General features: G+C 43.3%; 1 protein-coding gene across 2 annotated transcripts; it reads right to left on the reverse strand.

Moving 5' to 3' along the window:
• Positions 1–11,049: 11,049 nt before the first annotated feature.
• LOC310854370 (serine/threonine-protein kinase 24-like) lies at positions 11,050–26,563 on the reverse strand. 2 transcript variants are annotated; one of them, XM_083758973.1, is made up of 11 exons: positions 26,111–26,563; positions 23,337–23,567; positions 22,997–23,053; positions 22,296–22,404; positions 20,221–20,378; positions 18,654–18,839; positions 17,440–17,591; positions 14,693–14,810; positions 14,356–14,424; positions 13,934–14,070; positions 11,050–12,326 (listed from the first exon to the last, which is right to left on the reverse strand). In XM_083758973.1, the coding sequence occupies exons 1-11, from the start codon at positions 26,159–26,161 to the stop codon at positions 12,287–12,289; spliced, it is 1,308 nt and encodes a 435-aa protein (XP_083615099.1). In that variant the 5' UTR covers positions 26,162–26,563; the 3' UTR covers positions 11,050–12,286. The 2 variants fall into 2 exon arrangements, with proteins under 2 accessions (XP_083615099.1, XP_083615100.1); XM_083758974.1 differs by having other exon boundaries at positions 26,120–26,560.
• Positions 26,564–27,024: the final 461 nt, after the last annotated feature.

The raw sequence follows: 27,024 nt of genomic DNA on the forward strand, positions 1-27,024 counted from the left end.
GTTGGGACAGAGAGCTAGAGGCGCAAATGAGTGCTAGCCGTTTCCAAAATGTACAAAACGTTTGTACAGGGAAACACATCTACCATCTAAGCTGAGGAAACCAATCCAGCGTCGGCTTCAAGGTTGTTTTTTTCACGTCTTTTGTCATCCAAACTCCACGATACACAGTGCTGCTGGCACACACGGCGACAGGCCGATATGTACGAGTCTGATTCCAGCTCGCTGTCCCGAGGCTTCTGACTGTGTACATGATGTTTGAAGCAAAAAAAAGGGAAAACAAAGAAGAAAAAGCAAAAAACCAACGGTCTGGAAGTTCTCGGGGGTGGCGGGGACGACATCACACAAGCCAAATAAAGCTTGAATCAAGTTTTTTTTTATATATATATATATTTATAAGACGTAACAGAAAATTATTTCACTACTGTCACTCTTTGTCGCCAGTGGACCAGACAAGACTTCTGACATGGGAAATATATGGCATCATTCTCGTCTCCCAGGAACTCTTATGGTTATTGGTTAAGGCGATGCTTTACTGAAAAGAACGCAATACCGTATCCTTGTAAGATATCACGTAGCGTTGACAGACGCAGGCTTTTCGTCAAATTTCTTATTTCATCAGACATGTCATTGACAGAACTCTTTTACATTCAGTATATGACTCTGCCAGGTCCAACCTAGAGCACGCTAGGATGAAGAAAAACACACACCATCCATGCTGAACATTGTTTTGCCGTTGCAAAAACCTTTTTAAAGATTGGTTCTTGGCATTTTCTGCTTCATTCAGATAGTGGGGCTGTAGGGAGACAGCCAACCGAGTTGCAGAGAGAATCGTTGAGATGTGACGCCGACCGGGACTCGGATTCGAACCACCTGCCTGGTCCTCACAAAGGAATGTGCGGTCAGTGCAATAGGCTACCTGGTTCAGCCACCGGGCACAAACACCCTCGCTTGTTACTTTGACTCGACTCGAAAAGTTTATACGCAATTCTGTGAATGTTGGTTACACGAGCCAGTCCTCCCGACACACACACACACCACCACCGGGGGATGCTGGAAACAAGTTGACACAATTGTATAGTCACACATACACACACAAAATGCATGGTTGTCAGTCTGAAAACGAGGCGTTGTTTGTGTTTGTTACCTTTTTGCTGAAACGTGAGTAATCAGAGATGATGAGGAGAATGTTGCTTCATCCTACAGACCTAATGGTTCTCAACCTGTGATCGGGGGGGGGGGGGGGGCAGATGACGTGACAATTTAAGTCTTAACTCAATCTGTGCCAGAACGAGATATAGCTATTTAGTCCTCCTGTGCCAAAACGAGATTACGAGATTTGATTGACACGGAGCCCGCCAGAAGCGTAGAAAGCGTAGATTAACTTTTGTCTGGCATCCCACCAACAGCGTAGCCTACGTTTTCTAGGCTTTATATTCTTTAATCCATGTTTTGATCGGATCGCATCGATAGCTGTCTCCCGTTAGCATCCCAGTGTAAAGTGTGACAGTGGACAGCGGCCATTTTGAAGATGCGCGCGTATGCACTTGCACTCTATGTGCTGTTTTCAATGGCCTGTATCTCCAAATCGGCGCAATGAACGTCGTTTCTGGTGAAAACAAGGTTTTTTAACGGCCGACAGCAGGCGCTGTGATACTCGCAGTCTATTTTTGTCTGCAACGAGCGAGAGAACAACAACCGGTCAAGACACCACACACAGCATTACGTCATCGTAATATCCGGTTACAGATATTTGGCTCTTCAAAATAAGGGTTCAAAGGGGAAAAACCTTGGCAATGAGCGATAAATAGATTAATTAATCCTGGCGGAAAAATATTTTCGATTATTTGGTTGGGTTATTTGGTTAATTAAATAAGGTTAGGAAGCGAAGACGTACGGTGGACTCTATGTTGCTCCCTGGAAGGAAAGGAACATGCGCAATGGGCTGAACACTTCCGCGTTCAGCTTCCTTGGCCTCAATTGCGCATGTTTCTTTCCTTCCAGGGAGCAACATGGAGTCCACCGTATGGTCTTTGACTCTTTGCTTCCTAACCTTATTTAATTAACCTTGGTTGGTCAGAGGACTCGTTGGTTTTTCACGCATTTCTCTGGCACTGGTGCCACGATCTCCCCTAGAGGGCTGGGATGGAGTGTGTTTTAAATGCCTCAGTCGAAGCCTGAAAAGGTTGAGAACCTCTGTTACGGACCAACAGTTAAAACCCAGGACTGAAACCAACGACACTGTTGTTTGGTTCACCTGACTTTAGTCTTCCATAATGCAATCGACACACAGTGATTACTGTTACAGAAAGTGAGTTGGTCTTTTTACACACATAATATTACATATTACTTTTGAAATTCAAATTAGTTCCGGGTTGCAGATGTAACTCTGAGAGTGTACATATGGAACCAAATGGACCCTTAACGGGTCCTTTTGGTTCCATTTGTACACTCTAAGAGTTATAAATTACCACCGAAAATTTGACTGTGTACCACTTCTGAACCGCACCGATCTGTGGTTTCACTTCTTCTGCGTGCACTGTTTGTCTTTTGTTAACTGAATAAGAACAATAACTGTGTACATAACTAAACGACAGAGTATTATGCAAGCCGTGCATCACCGGAAAGTTGAAACTTGTCTTTTGTATGCCAAGTCTGTATTTTTTGTTTTGTTTTGGTTACTTATAATACCCTGGTCAAATCATGTTCAGCTACATTTTTCGGTTATCGGTTACAGTTTAGCTTTTTAAAGCTTAAAAATGGAGTGCCGTGATTTTTACTTTTCTGTTTTGAATGTGTCAATGTGTCTAACATTACTCTTTTTGGTTTCTTCCTGAAAGCTGAAAGCCTTTGAGTCAAAAATAGTCGAAAATACACCAATTTAGAGAAATCGTAACCCTACCTAACCCCTCCCCCATTATCATACAACAATTAAGTTAGGCTTAGGTTCAGGTGGGTGGTGCTAAACAATCAACTGGTGGGTGTGGCCACAAAAACATCATTTTAACACTTTCTGTGATCACTTATCTTCCTCCTAGTATAATCATAGTACCTGATGATCACGTTTTAGGGGGAATAAAAATCAGAGTAGTTCACACCCCCAAAAACGTATGTTAACAATACCATTGTGCTCCTTTAATATCAGAACATGCAATGGACTATATATATATATATATATATATTATAATTGGCTCAGGAATGCGAAGGCGAAGCCTGCGAAGGCGAAGTCATTTTTTGGGGTGAACTACTACCTCTTTTTAACTGGAAACGGATGATTGTTTCTTGCTGGGAGGTGCACAGCTTTGAAATAAATAAACAGAAGGGAAAAAACAACTTGTACACATTTGAGCTCATGAGCTAATTTATCTATTAGTATCACTGTTTTAAGTTTAGCGTTTGCTGCCAATAGTCCGTTAGATCTGTTCACAAATTATGACTATCGTGTTTTACTGGTACTGGTTGAGTTTTAATATTCCTGCATGTCGTCTCTGTCGGGCGGAAACCTCATATGTCCAAAACTGTTACTTTTCAGGATTCAAATTCCAAATTGGCAGATCTACAAGCTCTCTTCGCGCCACGTTTCAAGCTTGCGGATCTGCTACTTTTGATGCATTTGTGTGACGCTGTAGTGTGATCAAATAGGGCGTTCATTTACGGGAAAAAACACAAAAGGTTCAAATATGGAGATAAGAGAGTTTAGTAATCCACAGTACACTGCTATACACGAGGATCTCTCCCCCGCTGTCAGACATCTGCCATCTCTTTTCAATTCCTGATGAATTCCGATCTTGGTGCAGGTTTTGGGCCCGGGTTCAAAATGTTCAAAACAGCACTGAACCCAAGCTGCAGCCAGCTCACCTTCTGTTCAGCTCAATAGACTCTATGCACACAGAATGACTCTTGCTGCTGAAAACTCTGTTCCATTCTGGTCAAACAGTCAGTGTTAATGATACTAATGAAAGCTCTGTTCCATTCTGGTCAAACAGTCAGTGTTAATGATACTAATGAAAGCTCTGTTCCATTCTGGTCAAACAGTCAGTGTTAATGATACTAATGAAAGCTCTGTTCCATTCTGGTCAAACAGTCAGTGTTAATGATATTAATGAAAGCTCTGTTCCATTCTGGTCAAACAGTCAGTGTTTTTTTTTTTTTGTTTTTTTTTTAAGATATTTTTTTGCGGCTTACGCCTTTTATTGATTTTTTAAGGGATAGAAAGTAGGCTGACAGGAAACGGGAGAGAGATGGGGGGATGACATGCGGTAAAGGCCGTGTCGGGTCAGGGAGTCGAACCCGCGGCACACCGCGACTGGATCACCAGTCCGGTGCCCAGACCGTTACGCTACGGCCTGGGCCAAACAGTCAGTGTTAATGATACTAATGAAAGCTCTGTTCCATTCTGGTCAAACAGTCAGTGTTAATGATACTAATGAAAGCTCTGTTCCATTCTGGTCAAACAGTCAGTGTTAATGATACTAATGAAAGCTCTGTTCCATTCTGGTCAAACAGTCAGTGTTAATGATATTAATGAAAGCTCTGTTCCATTCTGGTCAAACAGTCAGTGTTAATGATACTAATGAAATCTCTGTTCCATTCTGGTCAAACAGTCAGTGTTAATGATACTAATGAAAGCTCTGTTCCATTCTGGTCAAACAGTCAGTGTTAATGATATTAATGAAAGCTCTGTTCCATTCTGGTCAAACAGTCAGTGTTAATGATATTAATGAAAGCTCTGTTCCATTCTGGTCAAACAGAGTCAGGGTGCTGCTATTGTGTATGTTGGCTCACTGGAAACTCTGCTACACCAAATGGCCCTGTATGGGTGTGTAACTGAGTGTACAAATGGACCCGCAAGTGTCCATTTGGATCCATTAGTACACTCTCAAGTGTTATAGGGGTCCTTGAAATTAAACGGTTTGAGAACCACGTACACTAAATGGAACAGGGCCTTAGTTAATTTGTACCACGTTGCACCCATTCAGGGTGATCGGACCCTACGCTATGGCATCAGGGTTTATTTCTCAATAATGAGCCACCCCCCATCCATTGCCCCTTACATATCGCTGCTGTGAATGAAAGGTTTATTGTCATGAATATTTGTCGACGAATGGAATTATTCGTGGAGTCATTGTTCTGGTAGAAGGAATGGATTCATGTCATTCTTCTGGTAGAAGGAATAGATTCATAGTTGTTCTGGTAGAAGGAATTGCTCTAAAGGTTTCATGACATCAATTTAGATTTTAGTTTTTTGAGGGGCGCTAGCCCCTCCTATGCCCAGCTTTCTGGGTTTAACACAAACATTGGCTTGTGATTGGCTGATCACCCCATAGCGATGATTTGATTGGTTGAGCAAAGTATACATATTGAAGATAAAAGTGAGGGCAGAAAAGTAAAGACGGAAAAGTGAGGACGCAGGATTGTGATTGTCGAGGATTGTGATTGTCCAGAATGAGATGATGTATGATGATAAGAGCACCCTCGGCCCTCACTTCACACAGGTGTGATTTATGTTTTGTATTTATTTTTCCTGACCTCAATTACACCTGAAAAAACAGAACTTTGAACATTTAGATTTTCTGTGGTCTGGTGTTTTCTGAGCTGAAAAGGCCTCAGAACAGAGAGAATAAAAACATGCAATGGCTCACTGGAGTGGATTCTTCAGTTCAAACCTGCCATTGTTCACTGGAGTGGAGTCTTCAATTAAAACCTGCCAAAGTGCCAATGGCTCACTGGAGTGCATTCTCCAACCTTATAATAGCCTACATGTTTGGACCATGATAAAGACATTTTATGTTTTGTACAACCACAATGTCATGAAACCTTTAACACTCATAGTGTTCAAATGTAACCATTTTGATAAACTGTCACGGAGGATTTATTTATTTATTTTTATTTTATTTTTGTACTGCATACGAACTGGCTTGTGTTGACATCTTTGAGCCAGAAGGTGACTACATGACGGACGGCAGCCCCGGTGCGACTTTGAGATAAATGTGCAACACACAAATAATAATTATAATAACAATAACTACAGTATTTATATTTATATATTGTACTTCTGTTGTATGTTATGAAACGATTAAAAAATGATGATTGTGACATTTACTGATGCAGTGATTACTTGTGCAAGCATAGTGTGCCAGTATTGCGATCGGCTGGGTATGTATGTATGTATCTTACAACAATCTTAAAAATCAAATGCCTCAATGTCAAACAATAAAATAAAGAACTTTACTTAATATGCAAATATTGAAGATGTGCCATTGGCAAATTAATAAAGCTCCCTTGTAGCGTGAAGCTTTTCTCACGACCCGATTCGACTATCAATAGACAAGACCGCAGTGATCACTTAGGATCAGTATGATTGTTTTCGACGAGTATGGGCATGCTCTGCAGACTGAAAAAAAAAACCCTGACAGGATTAAGGTTGGCGAACATGCGTTAATATTAGGACCGCGCTGCGACATGCTTGCGGTTAAGTTTAGGGGAGGGTATGAGGAGGCTTGTCATTTTCAGTAGGCTCCCAGCATGTCCAGTATAGATCTGACTAGACCGATAAGATCGGTTAACGTGTCATTAACCCATTCTGACCTTAGATCAGATTCATACGAGGTTTCCACTGGACACACACTGGTCTGATTAACGCCAATCGCAGCCCGTAGGCTCCAGACGAGCCGATCGGCTAGATAAGATCGGCGTAATAAGTAACCTACTGGGAATTATCGGTTGATTTCCGGTCAAAACGGCTGTTCTCACTGAAATGTATGTTAGTCTTTGGCCTTCCATACAAGTAGGCTCACAGAATAGGCTCTACAAGTATAGGCTCACAGAATAAGGGCTTAAGGTATATTGTCCCTCATTACATCATAATATTGTCTCTTTATTGTTATTGGCCATTTCATGCCATTACATCACCTAATGTTATTATTAGCGACCCTCACTTCACACGGGTGTGATTTATTTCTATTCACTTGGTCATTAAGATCCACAGAATGAGAGGCCTTCTCTGCCGGAAACATTGCGAAAAAAGTTATGGCCATTTTTGTATACCACACCATAGACAACCAATATAAGGCAACATTTTCCAAATTTCATCATGCTTTAAGTAGCATGTGACATGAACTGAAACTAGGTTTTCATGATTCTGAATCCATTCCAAGCATTAGTTTTGCACAAAAAAACACTCCTTGGCCTAAATTCGGTCACAGCCACTATGGCTATGGCCGTTTTTAGGCTGAATAGAAGAAAAAAAAACGAATAAAGGATGTTGTAACATCTGTGCCTAGAGTCACATTGGTTCCATGCATTTTTTGTTTGCTATGCACTATTTTCATGTATTTTATTATTTTCCACCAATCCGCCACGCTATGAGTTTTTCTAGTTATCTGCTGGACTATATGCCATGAGAAACCAGTTAGATACATGTGTTGCTATGGCAACAGGCAGTGATTGGGAAGCCCCGCCCACAGCTCACCTGGCTGATGGAGTGAGGGGTAATCACATTGTTTGAGCCACCTGGAGATTGACTCTGTCAGTCCAGAGTGGAGGTGTAGACTGTAGAGAGACAGACAGTCTACTGAGGAGGCAAGAGGAATATTTCCCAAGTCTTGCCATACAGCCATTGGGATGTTTCCCTTAATATTGAATTCTACCTGATGGATTAAGAGACCTTCTTGTTTGGATTTCGATCGAGGACGGACTTTGCTTAACAGTCTAAAGGGTGGTAAGAGGAGACTTACCACTACACAACATTGACTGGGTTCCATTTTGGATTTCTTTTTGGACATTTAAGTTAGCTTTGGACAGTGCCAGGACACTTGAGCTTCACCCCCATCCCTTTTGAGGCGGTTTATTTTATTTTGATTTCATTAAGTGACTATTTTGTTATTGAAAACTTTATTTTGTTTTGAGTTTATTAAATCACAGTTAAACGTATTTACTGATTTCTGTAGTGATTATTATTCTGAACTGACCCACCACCTCCCTCATTTTTGCTATAATTGGTTTTTACTTGTTATTATTGTAACCGTTATGTCATGACATCACATGTAGTTCTGATATTTGTAACTCCATGTATGGGCATAAAAGGGACACAGACAGACGGACGGACGGACGGACCAAGTCCAGAGAGCGTTTCCAGTCCAGAGAAGTTATCCAGTCCAGACAACGGCAAGACATTGAAGGTCAAGTTTAATTCTCTCAAATGAGGATTAGATCTGAGAGCTGAGGCCAGAGGTTCACAGCTTCTTTCTGACAATCAAATGTGGTGTTTTATTTCTCAACTATAAAAGACATTATTCTGGATAGAAGCTGATAACTGACACAAGGAGGACATTAGCCCCTTTCGGGACCCTACGTAAAACTTTTCTGATATATTGTTGAGTTTTACGTTGGGTCCCTGCTCACTACTGTATTTTCGTATGGAAATTCCTATATGCGGAAGTGGAGATTCTCTCTAAAATAGGACCCGCGGCATGTGACGCCATTATTTTCCTTGAGTTATTCTGAATTCGGTAACTTTAAGTAGCTATACATCCAGCTGCGAATATCTCCTGTGGCGCGGAAGCCGTTAAGTATTTTTAATCTTTGTTTGACCGATTTGGTCGCTTTATTTCTTCTTGTTTGTTTACCGTTTATTGTACCGCCTCCCGGTGTGCGGTTGGCTTGTGAGGCTACGTCCCTGCCTCTGATCTGCTGTGTCATAGCTATAGCGCCACTAGCTAGCCAGATAGGCGGTACAATGAGGTGTCAATAAACAAGGAAGGAAAAGAAGAATCCAAGCTTCCAAATCGGGCAAACATATATTAAAAATACTTAACGGCTTCCGCGCCACAGGAGATATTCGCAGCGGCATGTATGGGTACTTATACTTTACATATTCAGAAAGCCTCATACTGAAGAATATCGTCAAAGAGCGCGGGGAGGCGGTAAACATGTAAACATAAGCCAGTAAATGTTTTAATCAGGTGGCATGGACGACGTGGAACAGGACCCAATGCACTGGGTCGAACAAATGTCAGAAACTTCAGTAGCATTTGGGTTCTGCTTGGAGGGCTAGGAGGACATCTGCTTGAGAAAAAGACAATAGGCCTACAATTATTTTTATTATCGGCCATTTCTTTTTTAAACATGTTGATACATCTTGAAAGATGCAAACATGTTCTTAGCAGAAAATATTTTCAGATGGTCTGCAAAAAATACGTGTCAATTTGGGAGTCCTTGACATGGAAATGTTTGAGAACCCCTAGGGGGTCCTCTGAGTTACTACAGGGGGCTTGACAAATGTTTTTGTGATAGAAAGATTCTTTTTTTTTTACCATACAACTCTAGGATCCCTAATCTAGTTGAAGCCAAGCCTCAACTCCGTTTGCCAGACCTTTCCTGCACAGCCAGATAAACTTCAGCCTTAAATTTGGCCTGTTCCTTTGTTGGATTTTTGACAACTTAGCTGTGGTTTTGGAACCATCTGCACTAGGTGTAATAAGTTTTGTGTTCAGTACCCGTTTGTGAATTTTGGTTTTCCAAAAAGGAGATCTTCCGTTTAGCTTATTCTGGCCATGTCTTAATTAACATGTCAATATACAGCAGAGGTAGGCAACATTGGGCAAAAATATGTGAACATTCGATGGAAATATGTGAACACTTAATGTGGCCGGTTAAGCAGGCCCGGCGCCAGGATGAAATGCCAGAGGGGGCAATCGGGGGCAGGTATTGGACATGAAGACAATGCGCCACATTTGCATACACCCCCTTTGCCCCCTCGTGGCGCCGGGCCTGCGGTTAAGACCGAGGTTAGGGTTTGTAATGTCGGACAACGTGCGTCGCCGCTGTCAAAAGAGTAGCCGTGATCAACGCAGAATGCAGCCTACTGAATTTCTCAAACGTAACAATATAACGTTTCACGCTGGAAACGGTTGCGGTAGGTCAGCATTGAATGCTCTGATTAAATGTGATTTTGTCCCATTCAATGCATTGATGACATTAAAATCCACTACATAAATCCATGACACGAAGGCCACCATCTCCGTTAGCATTATGTCTTTATTTCTCATGTCACTTTGAAAGCTTACAAGAGCTTACATTTAACTTGGGAATTCTCAAATGACACAAGCAAAGATTATATACAGTACTATAAACTGTCAGCTATGATAAAGAAGACCAAATGTACAGGTGTTTCTAGTTCTTCCGTAGCATATGTTTTCTGTAAGGTATAGTTTTTCTTTGCCAGAGGCAGGTGCCCATTATCCATAAAGCATTCCTTATTTCCGTACTTATCTCTTTGCGGTTACAAAAATATCAGATATCTTATTTTCTTTCTATCCCTGTGTTGACAAGTGCGCCCTGATGCAACTCCTCAACATTATTGCTGCATTAGCACAGTAGTAAATTCTGGAACTCTTTAAGTAAACATATATAGTAAAACATGGCTATTAGCGACTCCCCCGCCCCCCCTCCCCCCGTTTTATTTTGTATCCTCTTACTTTAGTTTCTTTAAATACTCAAACACACTTTCAAAGTGCAAAAAACTGATCCGAAATTAGAAAGAAAAAGGTGCGATTCATACATAAAAAAAAGAAAATCTGGTAAGCATGAGAGGACATGGCACTTCTAATGGTGAGGAAGAGTGGTGAAAAGCAACATCTGAAGTGACAAAATGGAGGATGGCGGTTGGTTTTTTTGCCCTTTGTATCACCAAACGAGCTTGGCTTCACCTGGTCTATGGTTGAATTTGGCCATGGTTGTGTCAATGCAGTGCATGGTTGTGACAGCGTTTGATTGCCTACACAGCCCCCTTGCACAGCCCCCTTGCCTTCACTTGAAAGTGTGCAGGTAACGACAGAGAAATAACTATCAAATGAATTAAAGTTGTGTCTTCAGTCAAATGTGGAAAGTTGACTGCTGATGTAGCCTAATCTCAGTTGTCCGGTCTTGGCCTTGACCACGTCTGAGCAAAAGTTAAAAACTGACTTAAAATGTCTATGATGTAAGTAAGCTTTTTTTCTATTCTTTTCTTTTTTTTTTACTACAAATTAAATTAAAAGCTTCTGCCACTAAACAAAGTAACCTAGTACATGACATGAGTTAATTGATTTAAATGACTTAAGACTGATCGAAATGGAAGATTCACTTCAAAAAGAGAGAATACCGAATGCCAAAACTTTTACTCTGACTGGGAAGGACAAAATCAAGTAGTGTAATGAAATGCGCTGTAACAAAACGTGTGCAGCTCAAAAAAAGGCAAGGCATTTTCAGTTCTGTTCGTTCGAGTGACTTTTAAAATCGTTAAATATATTTTTTTTCTTTTTTTAAACTTTGTTTTTAAACATGATCAATATCTACAAAATGCACGTGACCATTTTTCCACACAGTGATTCATTCCCCCGCCGCCAACATCAATGACACCTCTTAAATCATGTACAGCATGGCGCCCTCCACTGCCTCGGAGGACAAAGTCCACTTAAAGCACTTTACCTGAGGTTTCATTAAGAATGCTGCAATTTGCCTAAACAGGGATTCTTGGAGACATACGAGAGACAGACAGAGAGAGCACATGCACGCGCGCACACACGCACACACACACACACACACACACACACACACACACACACACAGGTTGTGCACACATAAGCACACATACACACAGTGTCCACGCTTGTCCAGCACGCACTCGCACAAAGATAGATCCCCACGGGTTCATCAAGCATGCTTTCAGAGTCTATAGGGACATGACTGACGCCTGCATTTACTGGGAGGAGAGAAGGAGGGAGTCTTTTCTGAACTGGGTGGGATTTTGCGCTCCTCTTCTAAGCAGATGCCATGTAGAAACTCCACACGGTGAGGTTCAAGGGGGTTCCTTATAGTCATAATACAAAGCCCAGAGTTCAACTTGGCTGTTCCACGTGTTTGTTGTGATGGGCGGGGGTTTGCTCTCTCTCTCTCTTTAAGCGAGTCTCACTTGTCACTGAAGGAGCTTTGTGTTTTTGTTTCAGAAGTCAACGCCTGACATGTCAAAGTACTCTGCTGCCCCCTGGCGTTCGTCACTGGAATAGATGACTGACAAGAGGGCTCTCCACATTTTTCTCCTTTTGTCCCACGGAGCGTTTTTTTTTTTTTTTTTTTTTTTTAGGGTTTTTTTGTTCAGTGATGTGTATTGTGTAATAGGCTAGGCGAAGCCCCCTCCCCTGCCCAGGGGAGGTCAGATGCGCTCAGCTGGTGTCGAATGATGTGACCCCCCGTCTGGTTAAGCCCACTGACCATGGCTGGTGTCGTGGGGGGGGCCAAGAGCCAATCATTAGGGAGATGAGGAGGAAGTTGTCCTGCTTGTGGAGAAACTGTCAAATGAGAAAAGAAAGGACAGTTCAGTGCAACAGTAAAATGATTCACCCTGCTATAATAGCTATTGATCTATATAACCAATTTTTATGCTGATGATTGATAGTCGTTTGTGTTGGATGAAATCACCCCTCGGCTGCCTACCGTTGCTCGTTAAGCAGGTCAAACAATGGATGGACCACTGATATTTATCCAGCCAGGTCGGTGATTACACGCTGTGCAACACACACTTTTGTAAGCGATGTGCTAAGGATTGTGTAAGTGCCGGTGTCACTTGGTTCTTTTAACTTCAGTCCCGTCTTTTTTCTTTGTTTATTTGTGTTGTCTTATTTTGACATTTCATGTATGTTTAGGGTACTTTTATTGTGAAACTTCCGGTTAGGGTGCATATATAGCTGAAGCCTGTTGGCTTCACTCACCTCAGACACACTCAGCCAGAGTGACACAGTGAGAGACATGCAGTGTTTGTAGCAGCAGAGACACGGTATGAGAAGTTTGCAATGTTCATCCTTGTACACTGTTGATTTATGATCGATTGTCATCTTGAACTATCATGTTTTGAAGCTTCAGTGGACTGAACCGCTTGTATTATCCACAGTGCCCGTCACAGAGTGTGATCGTTTGGTGACCAAGTACCTGCTTGCTGTGACTTTGTATGAAGTTCAAGGTGGCCTTTCCAGACCTTAGCGCCCTCGATAAGCGGAGCGAGGTACAGGAGTGTTTGTTTGTTCGTTGTCTTTGATTTGGTGCATTTTGCTTTGCATTTGTCTTACATTATAATTAATTGAGTTAGTGTATCACTGCATTGATTATAATTGCCCATAACTTAAACCATTTTATTGTTTATACTACTGAAGTGATTAATTTAATGCACAGATTTTATTATGTGAAACTATGAAATGTTATGATTGTAATAGTATTTATTTCCTATTTTTATAGTTTTCACGGTGTTCGAATGGTGCTTCTTAAGAGAAATAAACACCCGTTGAAGCAAGGGGAACAGATCTTCAAGTTGTTAGCTTGTAGATCTGCTCTTTTTGGCGAATGACACCACCGTACTACAAATATAAATGTAGGTATAGAACTGAAACTAATAGAACGTGCACTTGAGGTATCGGAGCCTTGTCTTTATCACAATTGAACGGTCAAATTCTGTAGTCGCACCAGTGCTACAAATTGAATTCTACAACTCGCACGGTGCTATTTTTAGTAGCAAATGCGACTACCTAGTCGCACTGTCGAGCCCTGGGTAGTGGAGCAACAATAAAGCATAGAATATAGAATGCAATAATTAGATTCCACATTTTGTGCCAAATGTTTAGCTACATCACATATCTTAGGGCATAGGAACATGCTGCAGCACGTTGTGAGCTTGTAGATCTGTTCTTTTTGTCACGTCCGGTATACATTAGGATGCAATCACGCTGCTCGCTTGGCGAGTAACGACTTATGTTACACATTTCCTGTAATGTTATACACCTTTTTGGAAACAAAATCAAAAACAACTATTTTGCCAGGACTCTTGATAATGTTTTTTTTCTAATTTCAAAATATTTCCAGGAATTTCATGACCGTGGGACCTTGGGTTTTAATCTAGAAGTGGTACCTTTGGAGCCTGTGGACCATGTGTGCCACCAGGGAGTCAGAGATGCCAGGGTAGCTCTCCTCAGCCAGCAGTATGGCCGCCCGCAGCTCATCCAAGGCCATGGGGTTCCCATTCACCTGCTCCTGCCTCGCCTTCAGCTGCAAACCAACGCAGGACAGGTAGAACTCAAAGTGCAATGAAAGACGTTGGGCACATGATGAAGACTAAAGGATAATGTATATTGGGCACTCGCGGTGATAAGAAAATAATATAGATCATTTGTGACATCATCTTTTTCAGTTGATAATGGGCCATTTTTGTAGAATGTTAGGGTTAAGTCACGTACACAATACAATACAAGTCGATGTATACATGAAGCTAAACCTCAGCCCTAATCTAAGGTTGTTGGGGTTCTCATACAGAGAAATACAGAATCTGCTTACCTCTGCCAGAGCTGGAGCGATAACTGTGGTCAGGCTCTGTGAGTAAGGTCTCTTTGGAATGTCTTTTAACTGCAGAAAGACAGAGCACAGTAACAGTTTTTTTATTTGAAAATGCCACACCGCAATGTGGGCGAGCACATTTTTAACCCATTTAGGATTGATGCCGGTTCTAAATATGCCTTATAAATAGTTTTCAGACATTTTCAAATTTGTGTTCAATAATTTCAAAAATGTTATGTTGCTGTATACTGTACACAATATAGCAACAAGAACCCCAAAAGGGGTTCCCGTCCTGAAGGGGCTCTGTTGACTGCCCCTCCCCCGTTCATCAGCTCACCTGCTCTGTCGACTGCCCCTCCCCGTTCTGGAGCCTTTTGGGGTCTTTCTCCCGGATGGTGAAGATCCAGTCGTCATTGCCAAAGTCGTTTCCGCCCGACGCCTGGCCGTCCTGCTCCCTAGTAGCACAGAAACATGGGGGCGGCTTAAATATCCAATCGAGCTGAGTGGTGTAGTCGTGCATTTAACATGCTTAAGCACTCTTTTAACAGCGGCAGTGGGTAGTTTTTGCTGATGCACCTTTCAGAACCAGTATAGCAAATGTGTCCTGAAAATGCTTTGAAGTGCTTTCTGTACAGAAAAGTAAAAATCACACCTGTGTGAACTGAGTGGTGCAACACCCATCCCCCACCCCCCCCAATTTGAAAATGGCAGATCTACAAGATGCATCGCATTGAGACGTATTGTGAGCTTGCAGATCGGCTATTTTTAAATGGCCGAGGGTTGAAGGGGTTAATGTACGTTTTGTAATCGTGCATTTCCTGTCTGTCAGTGTATCACTCAAAATCCCCATACATGGGAAAGCCCATGGTCCGCAGGTCTAATCCCCATACATGGGAAAGCCCATGGTCCGCAGGTCTAATCCCCATACATTGGAAAGCCCATGGTCCCCAGGTCTAATCCCCATACATGGAAAGCCCATGGTCCGCAGGTCTAATCCCCATACATGGGAAAGCCCATGGTCCCCAGGTCTAATCCCCATACATGGAAAGCCCATGGTCCCCAGGTCTAATCCCCATACATGGAAAGCCCATGGTCCCCAGGTCTAATCCCCATACATGGAAAGCCCATGGTCCCCAGGTCTAATCCCCATACATGGGAAAGCCCATGGTCCCCAGGTCTAATCCCCATACATGGAAAGCCCATGGTCCCCAGGTCTAATCCCCATACATGGAAAGCCCATGGTCCGCAGGTCTAATCCCCATACATGGAAAGCCCATGGTCCCCAGGTCTAATCCCCATACATGGAAAGCCCATGGTCCCCAGGTCTAATCCCCATACATGGGAAAGCCCATGGTCCGCAGGTCTAATCCCCATACATGGAAAGCCCATGGTCCCCAGGTCTAATCCCCATACATGGAAAGCCCATGGTCCGCAGGTCTAATCCCCATACATGGAAAGCCCATGGTCCCCAGGTCTAATCCCCATACATGGAAAGCCCATGGTCCCCAGGTCTAATCCCCATACATGGGAAAGCCCATGGTCCCCAGGTCTAATCCCCATACATGGGAAAGCCCATGGTCCCCAGGTCTAATCCCCATACATGGGAAAGCCCATGGTCCCCAGGTCTAATCCCCATACATGGGAAAGCCCATGGTCCCCAGGTCTAATCCCCATACATGGGAAAGCCCATGGTCCCCAGGTCTAATCCCCATACATGGAAAGCCCATGGTCCCCAGGTCTAATCCCCATACATGGAAAGCCCATGGTCCCCAGGTCTCGTGACATCAACAGTGATGACGATCCCCAAAGTCATAGTAAATGCGATCTGCTGTCTCAATTAAGCCCATATATGGAGATCCCTGATGTCATCAATATTTACGTTCTCAATAAGCCCGAAAATTAAGGCTTGGCCGTACCTGGGCCCTCATCAAACCCTGTACACTCAAGACACTGCCCTTGTCACCCTTAGATCTCCATATATGGAGCTGACGACCTGTTCTGAGTTGTGACATTCCATATGTACATCAAACCCTGTACACTCAAGACAAGCTCCATATGTAGCTAGTACAGAATTCATTCCATAATGTTGATCTGACCCCCCATGCAAAAAGCGCCAGCGCTCGCCCAGCAGTCTGCCGTCACCCAGGCGGATATGTTGATCCGACCACCCCCCCCCCCCCCCCCCCCCCCACCCCACCCTATGCCAAAGCTCCAGCCCATAGTCTGCTGTCACCCAGGCGGATATGTTGATCCGACCACCCCCCCCCCCACCCCACCCCATGCCAAAGCTCCAGCCCATAGTCTGCTGTCACCCAGGCTGATGCGAGGTCGCTTCTCGCCCTCAGGCGTCTTACTGGTAATAATCAAAAAGTAACTAGTAACTAAAAATTGTAGTGGAATAAAATCTGGACCAGAGATGTAGTGGAGTATAAGTAAGTATTGGAAATTTAAAATACTAAAGTAAAGTACATATACCTCAAAATTGTACAGTATTTAAGTCAATGTATTGGCTACTTTCCACCACTGTCCAGTAGCAACTAGAGAATAAAGATGGCCGTTGTCAGCATAGTGATTACAGCACTCGTCTGAGCAGTCTTATTCACCCTACTTTCCTCGGATGTAATCCCACCCCGTTGTGTGTCTACTTGGTCTACTACACCGTTTCACTCTCAGCTTTCCTACAAAAATGTAAAAAGAACCACCGCTCATCCGCTGAAAAAACTTAAGAGGTGCTGGAGCCACAAAGGGAACATGAGAAAAAATAAAGGGAAGCTCCGCACACTCAGATCTGCGCACAATCAATGTATTTATTTAGCAAGCTTTCGGTCTACTGACCTTCTTCAGGCATCAACTCTCAGCTTTCCTAACTGTCCATCTCAATTAAGAGTGAAACGGGAACAGAATGACCAGTCTGCCCACCGTCTTTTCCGAGGTATAAAATATCTTATTTAGGCCTAGTCTAGACTAGGACCCTTTTGTCTCTGAATCATCGTTACCGTCACATCACAGGTGTAAAACAGTCCATGCATCACTATTATGAACTAGTGTTCATTTCTAACCGTTGTACACTCTGGGGTTACTTACGAGTCAGACTCGTCCGAGCTGGACTCGTTCTGAGTTCTGGACTGCTCCGCCTTCCACCTCTTGTATTTGTCCACCAACTCCGTCAGGTAGGAGGTCTTCTTGGCGTGGCGGACGATCAGCTTATGCTTTAGCAGTTCTTTGGCAGTGGGCCTCTGCAGTGATACCGGAGGGGGTGAGCGAGAAGAGAGAGAGATAGTCAGGAGCGATCAGCAAAATAATATACTGCAGGTCTCTTCAAGCCTTATAAGTGGCTGTTCCTTTTTTCACCTCTAAACTAACGCCCGAGTGCGTGTGTGCGCACAGTCCATGAAAATAATGCCCAGATATGTGGGCCCGCGCTCCCCTGTCTCCATTTGGTAGACAATATATGTGCGTGTGGGTGCACACGCTCGTAAAAAAATATAGAATTGATCCCATTTTTAGAGCATGCGTTATCCGTCTGGTGTAGCCGGTATCATTGACATATCACAGACACACTTGGTGTAGCTCTCCCGTAAATCTCTTTGGCCAAAATAAACATACAAGCTCGAGTCGATGTGTCGTGGCCATAAAGTTCTCCTTTTTTTGTTGCTGCGTATCAGTTGTCAGGAGAGCGCAACTGTGCATTGGCTGCATTCCTTGGTTTCTGCAGCTGCATCAAAGCCCCAATGATCATACATACTCATCATCTCATGAACAACTGAATTTATGGGACTTGCTCGTCTACAGACGTAAATATTCCCTTCATTGTCAATGGCATTTCATTGAATGTCATATTTGAGGCACCTCATTTCTCCTTTCATTGTCAATGGCAAATATGAGACGTGTGGGGGCATATGTATATAGGAGGGGCTAGCGGACCTCAAAACAATTGACAATTTTGTAAACGTGTTGTTTAATCCCAGGCTTGAGAATATTGTTGTCGGCTACTGCTGCTTTTTTCCTGCTTGCGCATAGCGCGCGCAGAGTTGACAGCCAAGATGATCGAGGGGAAAGGCTTCCGTGGTGGCATTTCTCGAATCGTCTTGACCGTCAACTTTGCACACACTACTATGCGCAAGCAGGAAGTAAACAGCAGAATATAGTGAGACTCTGGTAAACAGAACCGCACACATCAAGAGAGGAGCATAGAGTAATGCAGACGAGACATGCACAGAGACATTCGCCACCCAGAATAGACAATAGGGTCCATGCGATTAAATAAACAAACAACATGGGCTTAATAAAACACTTACAAAACTGGGCTCTTTGTTGAGGCATGCTTCTATGAACTCTTTGAGGGGTTTGCAGTAGTTCCCCTCCAGCGTGGGAGGGTTGTTCTTTGGGATGAGGAACAGCACCTTCATGGGGTGGAGCTCTGAGTGGGGAGGCTCGCCTTTAGCCAGCTCAATGGCTGTGATGCCCAGTGACCAGATGTCAGCCTGGGCGACATGGGAACAAACACACAGTAGCGGATTTGATTTTAATCAACCAGTAGGTTACTTATCAAGCTCATTTAATGGAGCAAGTAGGCTCTACTGGAGCGGAGACGTTGTTGTCAGCCATTGTCCGACGTGATGTTGGCCGCGTTGTCCGACTATTACTAACTCTAACCTTAACCCTAAACTCAGTCTTAACCGGCCATATAAGTCCACTTACCCTAACTATCTCAGTCTTAACCGGCCACCTAAGTCAGTCACAATGTTTTTGCTTCGACGGCAGTAATTTCACTTCATTTCCTGTATTGGCAGGGAGCCGTCAGTGGGCTGTGTAAGAGGCTCCTTGAGGAGGTCTTTTAGTTTAGAGGATCTGTATCTTGCCTTAGGCGTTGGGGGAGGGAGTTGGATATTACCTCCTTCTTATTCATCTTCTGACTCTTCAGAGTCTCTGCTGAGTCTAGTGCTCTGCTCGCCATACATGGCCTGACGTCACACTGTAGGCCGTTTCCTTGACAACAACTTCCGTGTTTCCTAATCACAGCCAGTAGGCTCCAGTAGAGCCTACCCCTACTGGCTCCATTGCATGGTATGATGAGTAACCTACTGGTGGTGATTATGGGTTGAAGCGGGTGCACACAGACAGGACTGTAGATACAAAATCTAATATTACAATATTTTTGACCAAACGTATCGATGTTGTGACGATAATATCGTATTGTGACGATAATTGCATTTTTCAAATGATTTAAAACAATTGACGATCTACAACAGTGGTATTCAACTGGCGGCCCCACGGGCTGCATTTGGCTAAAACATATCATTTATCACACGGTTACAATATATAAATCCCAGACGATGTCTATACTATTGTCTAGTCACATAATAATATTGTTATAATATTGCCACATATGTTGGATACTCTTATACAAACACAGCAAGTACTATGCTTTAAGTCAGTGGTTCCCAAACGTATTCATGTCAAGGACCCCCAAATTGACACTCATTAGCCCGCGGACCCATTTGAAAATGTATGCCAAGGACCTCCCATAAGAGAAGATTTTCACAACTCTAGCAGTGATTCTCAACCATTTTCATTTCAAGGACCCCCGGTTTGACCTGAATTAGGCTACGGTCCCCCATTTCTATCTCTGGGACCCCAATGTATATTATAAAATCAACGTTAATTTAACTCAGATTGATACAAATGGAACCAGATGGACTTGTGACTTCTGAGTTACAGACCCAAAAGGCTCCATTTGGTTCCTAACTATCATTTAGCTGGGGACCCCCTGGAACTCCCTCAAGGACCCCTGGGGGTCCCCAGACCCCACTTTGGGAAACACTGTTTTAAGTCCATCGTCCGCCCTTCGACCTTTGTCCGCACCTTAGAATCGTAGGCGGACTGCTTGATGACCTCAGGAGCCATCCAGAAAGGCGTTCCAACGAAGGTGTTGCGTTTGATCTGGGTGTCGGTCAGCTGTCCGGCCACTCCGAAGTCCGCCAGCTTCACCTCGCCCTGCTCCGACAGCAGCACGTTGGCCGCTGAAGAGACACACAGACAGACATGGGAAGTCAATTATTCTTCCTAGCCGATTTTGATTCAAACATACAAAATCACAGAAATGCTCAATTGAAGGTCATCATTGCTACGCTATTAAGGGAAATTGTTCAAATAAAAATTGAGTCCCTATTCATTACAATGGAGGGGGTGGAGCGGAGCGATGCGCTCCCTCGTCCACTCTGTTGTTGTGATCGCCACTTTGGAATATTTTTCAACACTATGACATGTGTTTTAAAGTGAATTTTCATGACAAGCAACTCCGCGGTCGGCGCAGTGGCTGTTCAAAGGCAACTGTAAACATAGGCAGTGAAGCTTGAAACATGATCGTATAATCCCGGGCAATAAAAAAAAAAAGTTAATGGTGTCGATTTGTCATTGTCACCATTAGTAAACGACTATCCTTTAAAGGGCCACTTCACCCCTTTTGCAACCAGGTCTTATTTTATTGATGTTTAGGACACAAGAAACACTGGACACACCTCCACGCAGCCTCCCCCCTCTCCACAAGGAAAGCATTATGGTCATTGTAGGAATTCAGCTATTCAGTCAAACACACAGACTTCATTATTTTTCTGGCCATAGGGTACACATTTCAAATTGTGCTACTGTTATCTACTACAAATCGTGTTAACATTCAGTGACTGCAGTTTCTTCCAGTGTTGAAATGTCCCTTTAATAAAATCCCCATATTTTGCACTATCATATGGTAAAAGCAGTGTCTGCTTTTTTAGCTTTTAGCCCTTTGTCTAAATTGGGAACAAATCTCTCTCTAGCGTGCAGCTCCGGAATCCTCACAGAGCAAGTGAGAGAGAACTGAGAACTCTTTTTAAGCACTCGTAAAGCATCCGTCGATGCTGTTCGTCTGTCTACCGGAGGCATTAGACGAATGCACAGCAGCCGACAGAAGCATTCAACTAACCCCTAGCATGCACTTGCCTTAATTCCCCAATGAAATAGTACCCTGATATAATGTACAAGTCCATAATTGGATGTCAATACCATTAACGTATCGTATGATATGGGGTGTGGTGTATATGTGTGTGTGTGTGTGTAGTCCCAGATGTCCATTAAGTCAAAAGCATCATCCATCTCTGTCTGTTGAGGCAGAACAACTCGAACGCAACAGACAACAATAGATGGTGTTGACAGAAATTCTGGCCAGACAGATAATCCGGATTATACATTTTTTTTGTCAAATATAGTTATGAAAAAAAATAATCCCTTTTATTATTTTTTGTCGTAGATTTTTTTAACAGAACAATATCATTCCAGCAAAATTATTCTGTTACCCTTTTTGGTTCTTCTATGAACATGTGGGTCTGGTATTTGTCAACTCTACATGGGTGACTGTAAAGGCCTTAGTCCAGTTTTCGGTGAAGAGGTGAACACCGAAACTAGGGTCAGTAATAACAGAGAGATGTGTTGTGTCAGCAGTGACCACCGCGACGTGACGCCATGTTGTAGTTTTCGGTCAACCCTTCACCGAAAACTGGACTATGAATAGGCCTTTACTGTCTGCACTACAGTAGAAGACTACAGCTACAGAACTTACTGTATCCACTCCAACTGGACGTTACCGGAGAAATGTGTGCAAATATTTGAATATATACAGTATATACTTTCACAGTGAATGTTTTTACTTTTTAACTCAAATATTTGCTCAAATATTTGCTTCTGGAACAAATATTTGCTTCTGGAACAAATTATGTTCAGATGGGGTTCCGCGACCAAATACAGATCAGTCTGTGGGTCTGTGGTGAAAAGGTTTGAGCACCAGTCACAGTGCACCACTGATAGGTTTTTCAGAAAACTGTCAGGATTTGGAAGACATTTTGTAGAATCAGGTCCTCAGGTCTTAATGGGCTGAATGTCCAGCCATTGTTATTTGTGTAATTTACCTTTGATGTCCCTGTGGATCTTCTTCTCACCGTGCAGGTATTCCAGGCCTTTGAGGATCTCTCTTAGGATGGTGGCGATCTGAATCTCGTCCAACGACCCAGGCTCCAACTTAACAGGAACGGAAACAGAGAAACGCATCCTCACACAAGAGCTAATTTGGGTTTGTGTACGGTTTTCTAAAAAGCCAAATTCAAGCACCTTCAAGGTGCTTTGTCTGAGTCATCTCGTGGTTGTAATGTACCGTCCATTGGCATCCAATTCTAAATATCCATCCTTTTTAGATACAAGACTATACATTCAAGTTGTCAATGCCATGCTATAAATGTCTTGCTTGTGATTTCTACCTTGAATTCAAGCATTTATTCAATCCAAGCACATTGATACCCTAACAATAACTAGAAAGAAAAAATAAAGTGGGACAATTACACTAGGTTGCCCTAAAAAGGCCCAATCAATGATAATTAATCAATACTGATATAAACAAAGAAATATGTAGCAGGCGCAGCCACACCAAAAACAAAAATATAGAAAATAGCTGGATGGATATTTTCAAACTACAAATCAAACACCTTAAGAATGTATGTAAATAGAACCCTAATTCATATTCAAATGTATTTTTTATATCCCAGACTTTCTGTATACGGCCAGAATCAGACAGTATCATCTAAACGATGGACGAGGAATGGATGTCTTCACTTACCAAATCTAATGCAGAGCCTCCACCTAAATACTCCATAATGATCCATAACTTTGAACTCTGGAAGAAAATGAGGAAGAGAGTGAGCCGTCGATGTGAAACGGACATCATTAAATATTAAGTGAGCTATATTCTAGATGAATATTCTCGCCTCCATTATTATATCGGAGGTGGGATCATTGCATGCTGTCCGCAAAGATCCCCGATCCCTGAAGTTCCCAAACAAGCCATAATGGCACTAATAAGCTGGGGGGGAAAAGCAGATCTACAAGCTCACAACACATTGTATCAACTATTTCTCACAAATCGGGAAAGATACACAGTGCAATTGCCGACACCACACCTTTAAGTAGGATCCGTAGTACTTGGTGACGAAGGGGCTGTCGCACTGGCTGAGCACAGTGATCTCCTGCTGGATGTCCTCAATCTCATCCTCGGCCTCCTCCAGGTCGATGATCTTGATGGCCACCACTTTCTGCGTGCGATTGTCGATGCCTTTGAACACCTCACCAAACGAGCCCTTGCCAATCCTCTCCAGCTTGGTGAACAGCTCCTCCGGATCCGCTTTGGCATTCTGGATGAGGTTGGGAAGGAAGGGGGGGGGGGGGGGGGGGGGGGACAGAGGGGGGGGGGGGACAGACAAAAGGACAGGAGAAAAGGGATAGGAAGGGAGAGAAAAGGGGGAATGTGTGATGGAAACCAAATGTCAGGAAGTGAAGCAAGACATCAGCAGGATTAGGATACCATTGTTGGAACGATAAGTTAATTTGCCCAATGCCACTGCACACTGTGTGTGTGGAGAGGGTAAACATTTGAGATGATAATCATGTCAATTCAAAGATAAACTTATTGTTCTATCATTTGAAAAGGATCTTCATGATGCAGTGAGATGTTTTTTGGCCACAGGGATGCCACGTGAACGGAACACAGTTTTGATTTTTTTTTAAATCAGTGCCACAAATAGTAGCAAAATGTATCACAATACCTTAACTGAATCCAATTACATTTCTGTATTGAATCATGTTTATTTCATTTGACTGGCAATAGCGGGCTACAGTATTAGCACGAGTCCTTGCACACTAAAAATAGGCTATGTTTGTACCCAGTAATGATGCCGTGGTTCAGACCATGTAAATGTACCCTGCCTGGCCAACGATCAAACCTGCAGTCCTGCAGTCACCTCTCACATACCGTAGCAAATGACTCCCTCTAGGCTTCCCTGCTATCTGCTTTCAAAAGAAAATATACTATGAATTGAAATAATATGTAGAGACAGACAGGAATTAGCCTTTCACACGGTAGCATCCGTTTTCTCCTTGTCACTGCTATAAACAGTGTAGTCACTCACAAACATCTGACAGGTTGTCACTGGCTTTTGGAGAGGCTTTGGCAGTGTAGTTTGCCAGAGGGGTTGGGTTTGTGTGAGGAATCCAAGATTGATGATTGCTCTGACATCGTAAGCCAACTCTCCAAGGGTATAAACTAGGCGCTGCACATTTGACAAATTATAATTGCGATTATTTTGTTTAGTATTATTAACATGTTTATACGTTACCATTTTATTATTGAATCAATTAAGGAACTGGGAAGGAAGGGAATGCTGAATCAAAGTACAAGTTTAAAAATTCCAGATATGCAGATATTCTAGGATTATATTACATCTAAGTGTGCATCATGCCTAATTGAATTTTGAGACTGAAAGTCCAACTGTCGCATGTGAGCATAGAATTAATAAACTATTTGAACAACGCAGGAAGTGCACAGAAAATGTCTAAATTCTCCAGGGGCTGTTATGTGGGAAACACAAGAGCAGGCAAGCACTGACAAAAAATGACTTCCTTGTATGACCTCTTGTGAACAGGGAAAGGGTCAATATGCCCATTTATGAGAGCTAAAAAATTAAACAGCTGCATCCTATAATAAAGGGAATCTTTAATCCAAGCTTGGTATGCTTAAACAAAATGTGCCTAAGCAACAAAACGTTGGCTTTCCCGATGGAAAGAAATGTTTTGAGGTTATGAGATGCCAAGTATTTTTGGTATTAATTTTCCATAAAACAATAAAGATTGCTTTTGTGTAAAAAGTAAAATACCCTGCGATCTACAGACCACACACACACACACACACACGTCTGCCTTCACTTGCCACTGTGTTTGGTGGATGTTAGTTCACTTTCACATACTGTAGAGCTCTAAATGCCTTTGCATTAGAGCTTATTTGCAAAGGCATTAGAGCTATGGCCCAGAGCTAACTTTAACAGAACAGCGCCTCATCAAGCGGATTACAAAGATTTTAGTTGGGCTAAATCTTGAAACAAAAGCATGATGAGTCATGTTCGTCTTAAGTGGCAGGAGGCACCTTTGCAGCCTATAAAGATGCAGATCCCTGCACATGTCTTTGATGTGCATCCACACACACACACACACACACACACACACACACACACACACACACACACACACACACACACACACACACACACACACACACACACACACACACACACACACACACACACACACACACACACACACACACACACACACACACACACACTATATTCTGCAGCCATGCACATGTACAGACAATTCTCGTGCATCATGTATGGTAGTGGTACTTGGCAAAGGGCTACCATGGAATAACCAATATCAAGCCAACCATCTCCTTCAGAGGGTGACATGATCCAGTGGTTACCAAAGTGGGGTCCAGGGACACCAGGGGTCCTTGAGGGAGTTCTAGGGGGTCCCGAGCTAAATTATAGTTTGGAACCAATTGGACCCTTATGGGTCTGTAACTCTGAGAGTGGACAAATGGAACCAAATGGACGTTTGTACACACAGTTACATTAACATTGATTTTACAATATAAATTAGGGGTCCCAGAGATAGAAATGCCATGGGGGTGATTAGTGTCAATTTGGGGGTCATTGACATGAAAGAGTTTGGGAACCACTGAGGTATGGTACTTGGAAACCATAGCAAAGCCGACCATCTCCTTCAGAGGGTGACATGATCGATCTAGTAGGCTATGAACTCATGATTTTGACTACAGTGTGACCACTGACCAAAGGCAAAGCCCTCTGCAGAGTGGACAAGAAGACACAGAGGCTTAACTCACGTTACTCACCTGCATGCCCGGTATGTTGCCTTGGACGGGAGAATGTGCCATGCTGTGATGCTGGGGAGCTTGATGTGTGTGGGGATGATGACGGATTGACGGCTTCTCCTTGGTCGTGTGTACACTGGGAGGCTGTGTGTGTGTGTGTGTGTGTGTGTGTGTGTGTGTGTGTGTGCAGTGTTAGAATAACAACAACAACCCTACTGGTCAGTCTATTTAACGTGTCCAACGTACAACGTGTCACCGTGTGTCGGTGGTTCGATCACCCGGAGGGAATAATGTTCATCAGTGGACAGAAATAACCTCCCAAGTGTTTTTTAAAAAACAAGGCAAAATGTCCTGCCTTGCCTGTCCTGCCGCAACGCTAGCCTCTTAGCCGCTAACTTAGCACATCCAAAAATGTGCCCCTGCCTGCAGACAAGCTGCACCCGCTCGGTTCAATAATCCGCAGGTCCCCCCCCCCCCACCCACCGCCCCCCCTGTCCGGGGAGCTGGATTTATAGAAGCGTTCAGCAGGAAATATTAACAAGACGATCGCTCACTTTTGCTGACACTTTTTGTGGAAAGCGTTTTCTGTCTGTCTGTATCGCTAACAGCAGCGGCGTTACGTTGTCAGCAGCAGGCTGGAAGCTCATCCGTGCACAGTGCACACTACAAGTCTGCATAATATCCGCAAAAAAACAAACAATAAATGGTCAGCCGCGGAAAGAGTCCCAGATCAGCCTCGTTTGTGGGTTTCAGCCGCCCGGTGGCCCCGGTACCAGAACCATGGACCTCCTGCTTGATCTGACATTCAATAGAAGAAAGGACGGTAGGGCTCGTCAATGTGTTTGTTTCTCTCTCTCTCTCTCTCACTTTCGTGCCGTATTCTCGGCCATCTTGTCGGTGCTTTGCTCGCCTGTCTGTCACGCCTG

The sequence above is a fragment of the Protomyctophum parallelum genome, assembly GCF_964188405.1.
Source record: "Protomyctophum parallelum genome assembly, chromosome: 23".
In the NCBI taxonomy this organism is placed as follows: domain Eukaryota; kingdom Metazoa; phylum Chordata; class Actinopteri; order Myctophiformes; family Myctophidae; genus Protomyctophum; species Protomyctophum parallelum.